This window comes from Babylonia areolata, chromosome 18 (assembly GCF_041734735.1).
Source record: "Babylonia areolata isolate BAREFJ2019XMU chromosome 18, ASM4173473v1, whole genome shotgun sequence".
NCBI lineage: Eukaryota > Metazoa > Mollusca > Gastropoda > Neogastropoda > Buccinidae > Babylonia > Babylonia areolata.
In genome coordinates this window covers 52159425-52169424 of record NC_134893.1, presented here as the reverse complement: position 1 = coordinate 52169424, position 10000 = coordinate 52159425, and the positions used below count along the sequence as shown (strand labels likewise).

The 10000-nt window shown below is 47.4% G+C and overlaps 1 protein-coding gene across 4 annotated transcripts in view; it reads left to right on the top strand.

The window, feature by feature from the left end:
- Positions 1-10000, top strand: part of LOC143292884 (unconventional myosin-XV-like) — a 237777-nt gene that overhangs the window by 84065 nt on the left and 143712 nt on the right. For all 4 annotated transcript variants that reach the window (XM_076603546.1, XM_076603547.1, XM_076603548.1 and 1 more), the window contains exon 4: positions 3729-3792. In XM_076603546.1, coding sequence (XP_076459661.1) covers positions 3729-3792 — 64 coding nt within the window. The remainder of the gene's footprint in view (positions 1-3728; positions 3793-10000) is intronic.

Sequence of the window (10000 nt, the reverse complement as noted above, 5' to 3'; positions counted from 1 at the left end):
GAATGAATCACCTGTCGTCTGTATTTACAATAGAGAGGGCTGCGGACTTTGGGGAGGAGGGGCGGGAGGGGGAGGGCCGGGGGGGGGGGGTGGGGGGGGGATTGGCTGTTGAATGAATATTAACATGAAAAAAATAAGAAGAAGAAAAGAAAAGCCGCGAGACGTTTAGATTTACTTAGTTGTACCCGGAACTGTTGCGCTCTGTATTATCTATGGGGCTGCCATGTTGTCTTTTGTGTGAACACCCTTTCTTCATTGGGTTTGGCAAAGAAAAAGCGATTGTGTGATTGTGTGCGTGCGTGTGTGCATGTGTGTGCAACAAGAGTGGGAGAAACCACACATCCACACATTTTAGAACCATTCAAACACAAAGAGAAAGCACACGACCACACGTTTTAGAACCATTCAAACACACGAAAGTAGATATGACATTTGTTGTTTAAAAATAAACAACACACACACACACACACACACACACACACACACACACACACACACACACACACAACCCCCCCAAAGAACCACGAACGACTATCTCATTGACGTAGATTCATTCACATTTTTTTTTTCTTTCATACAGGATTTCTGTCTACTCCAGGACTGGTTCACATGGTTCTCAGCGATTTTTTTTTTTTTTTTTTCCCCCCATTTTAGAGTTGATGGTTACTCAGTTTGAATGAGCGTGAGAGCGTGACTTTTGAGTGTCCTGTTTAAAGAGCACGTCACCTTTTAAAGCTCCAGCTTCGTTCAGTTCCTTTTTAGTCTGATATTATTATTATTTTGCTTCGGTATGTACTGCAGCCAGCAGTCTGTCTAGTGTGTACACACCTTGCCATGCGCAATCAGATCGAAGCGTTTGCTCGGTGCAATGGCAAACAAAACACCCCCCCCGCCTCTCACCGCCCCCCCCCGCCCCACACACACACACACACACCGCCCCCCAGCTCCTCCGAAACCCCTAGTTTCTACAAGAAGGACGGTGACAGTAGATAAATTATTATTGCAGAAGAGAGAGAGAGAGAGAGAGAGAGAGAGGGGGGGGAGAGGGGGGAAGCGAGAGAAAGGTGGGGGGGGATAGATAGAGAGAGAGAGAGAGGGAGGGAGGGGGGAAGCGAGAGAAAGGTGGGGGAGATAGAGAAAGAGGGAGAGAGAGAGAGAGAGAGAGAGAGAGAGAGGGGGGGGGGAGGGGGAGAGGGGGGGAAACGAGAGAAAGGGAGGGAGAGATAGAGAGGGAGAGGGGAGAGAGAGAGAGAGGGAGGGGGAGAGGGGGGAAGCGAGAGAAAGGGAAAGGGGAGGGAGGAGAAATAGAGAGGGAGAGAGAGAGAGAGGGAGAGAGAGAGAGAGAGAGAGAGAGGGAGGGAGGGGGAGAGGGGGGAAGCGAGAGAAAGAGAAAGGGGGGGGGAGAGAGAGAGAGAGAGGGAGAGAGAGAGAGGTAGGGAGAGAGAGAGAGGGAGGGGGAGAGGGGGGAAGCGAGAGAAAGAGAAAGGGGGTAGAGATAGAGAGAGAAAGAGAGAGGGGAGAAAGAGATGGAGGGGGGTGGGGGGGGGGGGGGGCGGACCAGAAGGACTGGCCGTTTGACTCCCATGCATGCTTGGCTGTGGACCGTTAGACATGGGAGGTACACTCTCTCGTTCTTTCTTTGGCCACACCCAAACTGAATACAGCCCATTTCATTTCCTCTCTCTCTCTCTCTCTCCCCCCCGCTCTCTCTCTAGGTGCAGTCTTTTCATCGTGGCATACTGTCTGTCTGTCTGCCTGTATGCCAGTCTGTCTGTCCCCCACTCTGTCTGACAATGTCTTTCTCTCAGTGTGTCTGTGTCTGTCTCTCTATCCCCCCTCCCCCCCCCCCCCCCCTCTCTCTCTCTGTCCCTCTCTCTCCGTGTCTCTGTGATGTGCAGACACACACACATGAACGACGCACCCTCCCTTTTCCTCGTTGATATGTTGTCTCTGTCTCTCTCTGTCTCTGTCTGTCTCTGTCTGTTTGTCTCTCTCTCTCTCTCTCTCTCTCTCTCTCTCTCTCTGTGTGTGTGTGTGTGTGTGTGTGTGTGTGTGTGTGTGTGTGTGTGTGTCTTCAGGGCAAAGGCTGTATATATGAAGAAAAAAAAAATCTTGCCTTGATCTGATACCCTCGTTAAAATAAAAGACATTGTCATTCGGTCTGCCACTCTTTACAAAGCCTGACCATTAGACAGACAGACAACACCAATATCTCTCTTTAGTCTATGGTCAGACTCGTAAAAGCGACCGATCACCAGACAAGTGCGGCAGCGCAGTGCACTGACTGACCTGACCCAGACAGTCGGCTGGGACACCAGCTGAACCCGTCCATGTAAGGTGGAAGGCGTCCTGTCCTTTGATGGGTGGTGGCACGGGGCATAGAGTCAGGCAGGGTGGTGTGTTACCTTCACTTCGGTAACTTCTTTCAGTGGCGTGCTGTATTAAGGGGGGTGGGGGGGGGGGGGGGTGGGGGGTGGGGGGGGAGAGTCTCGGTCGTCCCTGTGGTTCACTAACTGAACTGAATGACTGTCAGTGTATGAAATGAACGGGGTTGGGAGGGGGGTGGGGGGGGGGGGGGGCTGTATGAAATGGACGGGATGGGGGCGTGGGGGGGGGGGGGGGGGGTGAAGGGGGGTGTCCCAATGGTGAGATCCCTCTCCCTTTTGGACATTTTCTTCTCCCTGCATGGCCCCTGCATTTTTTTTTTCTTAAAAAAAAATAAAAAATTAAACGCTCTGCGCTAGAACTATATCTGTTTCTTAGTGGGGAGGGGGGGGGGGGGTATTTGTTTTACATGACTTGAATATGGAGAGTGAGATTAATAACCTGGAGAAAGAGAGCGAGCGAGCGAGAGAGAGAGAGGGTGGGGGTGGGGGGTTTCAGCTGGGAATGATTGAAAGGCGCACCCCATGCACACACATACACATGTATTCATTTCGTACATTTCAGTTGTTTGATGAGTCATTGATCGGGTTCCCTGGAAAGGAACCAGAAGCATAATTATTATCAAAACTGGATACCGTGGGAAGGTTGGTGGGCAGGGGGGTGGGGGTTGGGGGGGGGGGGGGCAGGGGTGGTGGAAGGAGGGAGAGAGAGAGAGAGGACACGTTCATAAATGTCAAGACTGTTGAAATAAGGAACTCGTCTGTAGAAGCTTTTAAAATACGTTTCGCAAGAAAAAGGAAGTATGTGAGAGGATGATGATGATGATGATGATGATGATGGCAGTGATGTTGATGATATGAGATGACGCGTTCATAAATGTCAAGACTGATGAATTAAGGAACCCGTCTGTAGTTTAAAACGCGTTTCGCAAGAAAAGGAAATATGCAAGAGGAGAATGGTGACGACGACGACGACGATGATGATGATGATGATGACAATGATGTTGATGATATTTATGATGATGATGATGATGATGATGATGACAATGATGTTGATGATATTTATGATGATGATGATGATGATGATGATGACAATGATGTTGATGATATTTATGATGATGATGATGATGATGATGATGATGACAATGATGTTGATGATATTTATGATGATGATGATGATGATGATGACAATGATGTTGATGATATTTATGATGATGATGATGATGATGATGATGACAATGATGTTGATGATATGATGATGATGACAGTGATGTTGATGATATGATGATCATGATGATTATGATGCTGCTGCTGATGATGATGATGAATATTCGCTGTTTTCAGAGACCTGAACGAGACGACCATTCTTCAGAACCTGAGAGTACGCTATGGACGCGATCATATCTACGTGAGTACACACATGTTTTCTTGTTTGCCTTTGTCTGTGCATGTCTGTCTGTCTGTCTGCCTGTCGGCTGGTGCCTTTTGTTTCAGTTTGTGCGTACAGACAGTGAAGGCATTTAACAACTTTTGTTTCTTTTTGTTTTTAATACTGTTTTTCTTTGACGATTTTTTTCGTTTCTTAAGATCAGAATCGGCAGATTGTTCTTACATCGGGAAGCAAGACAAAATGAAACAAAACAAAGCGCGATGCACGTTTTGAAGTTGAGAAACACCTTGTGGGAAAAACAACAACAACAACCAACACTCATTCAACTTACTTTAAAAAGGAGAAATATATATATATATATCACAAAAATAAACACCACCATCTTTCTGCTTCCGCCTTGTATGCACGTGCGTTTTCCGAAAGCACGCGCGTGGGTTACGGACATGAATTTTGACATGTCTGTAGTCGGCACCTTGTGTTTGTTCGGGTTTGTTTTTTTGTGTGTTTTTTTTTTTTTTTTTATTAATCAGGGTAGCTGTTCTTGGTATGTCAGTCTATACCTGTATCGCATAAACCGGGGTTAAATAAAAGAAAAAAAAAAAGAAGAAACCTGACCTTGACAAATTGTAGCTCTGTAAATAATTCGGATCCCCTGGGTCGTTTTCGATCAGTGGGTAATATGAGGCCGGGACGAGGGATTGGGTTTTTTTTGGGGGGAGGGGGGGGCGGGGGGGGGGGGGGGGGTGTGTGTGTGTGTGTGTGGGTATGGATGTGTGTGTGGGTGGGTGGGTAGGTGGGGAGTCACAGAGAAACTGCAAGCAGTGGATAGCACTTTTTTTTTTCTTCTTCTTCTGCGTTCGTGGGCTGCAACTCCCACATTCACTCGTACGTAAGAGTGGTCTTTCATGTGCATGGTCGATTTTACCTCCCACCGCGTAGGCAGCCATACTGTTGGGCATGTTCTTGTTTCTACATCCCACCGAACGCTGACGATAATTTCTGGAACTTTAACTTGCGCATACACGAAGGTGATTCAGGCACTAGAAGAACTGTCAATCTGTTGAACTGGGAGAGCGGAGAGAAAAAAAAATTCCATTCTCAACCCACCAGGCATCGTGAACGGGGTTCGAACCCAGGGCCCTTATATTGAAAGTCCATCGCCTTTAACCACTCGACTCGGTTGTTCGTTTCCTCCTCCTCGCTTGGGGGAAAGGGGGGGTGGGGAAAGGGGCAAAGCTGGAAAACGACACACATGGTGGCATGTGACATGCTTGACTTGAAATTATACTGCCTTTTGCTGTCGTCTTCATAAGCACAGACATGTCGATGTAAAGAGACACACGGCGTCGACGACACACAAGCGCAAGCTGTTACCTGTTGTGTTATAAATTTTCTTTTTCCCCCTTTCTATCTCTGCGGCTGCCTTCACCTCTACAGTCCATCTCGCTCACTACGATCGGCTTCGGATCCACTCTGTTTACGCATACCCAGATTCAAACACTCGACTGTTGGCCGCCGTTCTTTCTCTGCTTCTGGACCTTGCGATTGGAATGAACTTCCTCTTTCGCTTCATCAAGTCTCCACACTCTGCTCTTTCAAGTCTGGCCTTAAAACCCACCTCTTCCCAAAATAGCTTCCCTTGCCTGCCTCTTCCTTGTCTTTAGTTTCTACAGTTTTAGAGTTATGCATGCGTGTGAATGACTGGTGCGAAAGCGCTTTGATTTGTCTCTGCACAAGATCCAGCGCTATATAAATACCATTATTATTATTATTATTATTAGTTTGCTGCATTTTTGTGTTGAAGATCGGAGGGTGAGTGGGCGGGAAGGGAGGGGGTTTGAGGGGGTGCGGGGTGACAGGTGACTGCACAACCATGAAAACCATTATTGTCCTTGGCTTGGTTATTATTATTATTATTATTATTATTATGTTCTGCGGAAAGGGCTCAGTGCCCTTATAAAAAAAAGGTAGCGTTCGCGTTATTTTGTTTGAGGGGTATATAGATGCAGAGTTATGCTTTCCACTTTGCTTGAGTGCGCGTGCAGTGTGTGTGTGTGTGTGTGTGTGTGTGTGTGTGTGTGTGTGCGCGCGCGCGCGTTCGTGCGTGTGTGTGTGTGTGTGTGTGTGTGTGTGTGTGTGTGTGTGTGTGTGTGTGTGTGAGAGAGAGAGAGAGAGAGAGAGAGAGAGAGAGAGAGCTATTCCATCCCCTCAGCCAAGGCCATGGGACAGGGAAGAGGGACCCGGAACGTCGTATCGGTTGAAGGCCACGCGATTTTCAACAAAACATTTCGCCACAAGTGATCATATTCAACCCCCCCCCCACCACCACCTCCCTCCCTAATCCTCCATCCCCCTTCCCCACCCTCCCCTCTTCTCCTTCCCTCCACCCTCCCATCCCTCACATCACCCCACCCGCCCGACCCCAACCAAACCAGCCAACCAACCATGTAAGGCATTCCTCTTCGGTCCTAACATCTCTCCCCCCCCCTCCCCCCCCCACAAAAGAAAACTAAAACAAGAGAAAAAGATGGCTTCAGAGTGGCCATTATAGAGCGATCGATGTCTCTGTCCCAGAGTACGTGACATGAACTATGCCCCGCTTATAGGTGCCCCAGTCTTCTTCGTCTTCTTCTTCTTCTTCCATCGTGGGCTGCAACTCCCACGTTCACTCGTAGGTACACGAGTGGGCTTTTTACGGTGTATGACCGTTTTTACCCCTGCCATGTTGGCAGCCATACTCCGTTATCGGGGGTGTGCATGCTGGGTGTTTCCGTTTCTTGTTTCCACAACCCACCGAACGCTGACCGGGATAACAGGATCTTTAACGTGCGTATTTGATCTTATGCTTTGCGGTATGCACACGAAGGGGGTTCAGGCACAAGCAGGTTTGCGCCTTGTGTGGACTTGGGTGATCGGGGAGGGGTGGGGGTTGGGGGGGGGGGGGCTTCACCCTTTACCCACCAGGCGCCGTTACCGAGATTTGAACCCGGGACCCTCAGATTGAAAGTCCAGCGCTTGCAAACCGCTCGGCTGTTGCGCCCGTGGTGGCCCTGTCTGACGTGGTGTTATTCTTTTGGCGCCGATTTGATGCCGGGATGGGACGGACCGCCTTCCTCAGGCATTCGTTCCTCTTTTCATACACACACACACATACACACACACGGTCACACACACACACACGCACACACACACACACACACACACACACACACACACACACACACACACACACACACACACACACACACACACACACACACGGTCACACACACACACACGGTCACGCGGTCACACACACACACACACACACACACACACACACACACACACACATGGCTTACCCGGCCGGTATGTTTATTTAATATCGCCGGCAGATTAATCATTCAGATTGAATTTTGGTTGTTCGTTTGTTGCTGTTTGTGTTTTGTTTTCTGGTGCTTATGTATTAAATCGGACTACAGGAAATGGGAGACCGCATAGCACCATTTTTCTTACTTACACATTTCTTTTTTTTTAAAAATGTTTTATTCATTTTGTGTAATTTGATTTATTTGTTTTTTTTTTTATTTCTCAGCTTCCTCAAGTTACTGGTAGTTTATCGGATCGTTTCGTGTAATCTAAAAGCTGCTCGTTTTGTGAAGAATAGGGAAATAGTGAGCACGAAAGAAGAAGAAACGAAATCTCCAATGCTGGGGATTGAAAAAAACAAACAAAACAAAACAAGGGAGCAAGAACACAACGACCGGAGAGAGAGAGAGAGAGAGAGAGAGAGAGAGAGAGAGAGAGAGAGAGAGAGCAAACGAACGAACGAACGAACGAACGAACGAAATTTTAATTCAGGAGGGTATAGGGAATAACACAAATGCTTTTTTGTTTTACATCTGGGCAAAATTGAAAAAAACGATGAGAGAGAGAGAGAGAGAGAGAGAGAGAGAGAGAGAGAGAGAGAGAGAGAGAGAGAGAGAGAATGAATGAATGAATGAATGAATGGTTTATTCATTTATAGGCCATTGCCCCTTATGAAAGGGTGTCACAAATTCTTCATAGACATCGCATCGTGCATTGAAAAATGACATTCGTTCAGATAACATAAATATATCATACCTTATTTCAAAGTAATATGCCCTCACCTTAGTAATACATAACACACATCATGAAACATATTGTATTCAATTGACATTTATACACCTAAATGATACATGATATACGCTAAATAATAGCTCTTACATGCGTGGCTAATAACGCTCAGATACGTTATACACATCGTCCGTATGTAGTCGTTACTGGATACACTAAGACATAAGAACAGATCGGAGCTTAAACGATTTATACAGATAAATTGATAGGTGTCTAATAGTTTGTTCATGCGCTGATGCCGTAAGTAACGACAGTCTAAACAGACTTGGGAACTTAAAATATTTCAATGGTATGTACTGTACTCTTTAAATTATACAGGACAGGACAGAACAAAATGCACCTCATTTTCTTTCTCCATCTGGCAAAGTGGCCATAAGAAGTCAGCCCGAGAGAGAGAGAGAAATGGTTTTATTATATAGGCCTGTGCCCTTTACCGATAGAGTGCACAAACATAATGCATCACTGACTTAAACTCTGCCTCGTACATAAAGCTCTTGCCATGAGGAGGCAGAGGAGGAGGCGGGAGAGAGAGAGAGAGAGAGAGATTTTTTGTGGTTGATGATGGTGGTGGTTTTATTCTTATGCGCTTCTTTCTTCTTCTTCTTCTTCGTCGTCGTCGTCGTCGTCTTCTCAAGGCGATGTTTCGCGGTGGTGAACGGTCGGAAGGGGAGCGAATTAAATGCTGCTTATTGTTTCTATAATATACTCGCGGCCGCTTTCCGCTCCGGTAACTACTGTTTTATTTCACAACCCCCCCCTCCCCCCCCTTCTCCGTCCTCTCGTTTTCCTCTTGACCTAGCGGGGTTTTTTTTGTTTCTTTTTTTTTTAGCTCGAAAGCGCACAATGCAAAAGCCCCCCCGCCCCCCCCCCTCTTCCCGCACCGCCCCCCACACCACCTCTAAACTCCTCTTACCCCCGAAATTTCTCCAAAGTGGAATAAGTAGATGGTCCTGTAGTCGGGGGGGTTGGGGGAGGGGATGGGGGGGACGCGGCGGGGGGGGGGGTGCATTGTGCGTTTTCGAGTTAACCCCCCCCCCAAAAAAAAAACAAACAAACAAACCCACTGTGTCAAAAGGAAAACGAGAGGACGGAGAAGTGGGGGTGGGGGTGGGGGGGGGTGGGGGTTAGTAAACGACCTTTGTGTTTGTGTATACGACCTTTTTTTTGTTTTGTTTTTTTGGTGGAGATGGAATGGAGAGAGCTTGTCCGCAATGGTTCTTCAAGCTGTAAGAAGGTCGCGTTTTGTGTTCTCCGCTTTGGTTATCTTCGCTACGGGTGGGCGGTCGGTCGGTGTCTGTCTGTCTGTTGGTCTGTCAGTCTTGTCTTGTTTGTCTCTGTCTCTCTAGCTCTGTCTGTTGGTCTGTCAGTCTTGTTTGTCTCTGTCTCTCTGGCTGTGAGCATATTATGATGTACGTGCGCGTACATTGCATGCGAACCGTGTGTGCGTGTGTGCACATCACTGCTTCTGCGTGTTTGAAACCGTGCTCAGGCGTTTCAGTGTGCGTCTTATGTTAGGGAGGGAGGGATGGGTGGGGGAAAGGGGGTGGTGGTGGAGATTAGCGCCGGGGAGGTGGGGTGAGTGAGGGGTGTGTTGGTTGGTAGTAGGAGATGCGCACGAGTGACTTTTATTTATGATTCTTACCGTCAAACCCGTTGTAGTTTTATTTAGCTTTTTTTTTTCTTCTCTCCTTGACATACGCGGTATCAAAGGATTTTTCCGTTTGCCTAATACACCTGCGCGGAATTTCTGTCGTCCCTATGACCTTTTCTGTAGGGAAAGGTGATGTTAAAGATGAGAAAGGTCCTCTGAAGAAGCTCGCTGGTGTATGTCGTGAAACCAGCCCTGTCAGTGTCGAACGTCTACCGGCGATTAACTGCCGGCTGGAATCTGCTTGATATCAAAGACAATCATTTTTACAGCCAGCTTCATGAAGACCTCTTCCCACCAGGATACACCTCCGTATACTCTTTTTCAGTTTCTGGAGGAAATCAGGTTGTTTTTTTCCAAATACATTAGAATTTTAAGTGGATTGAAGGAGGTGTGGTTTGAATTGGTCTTTTAAACATGTTCTTCATTGAAGTTTCAACA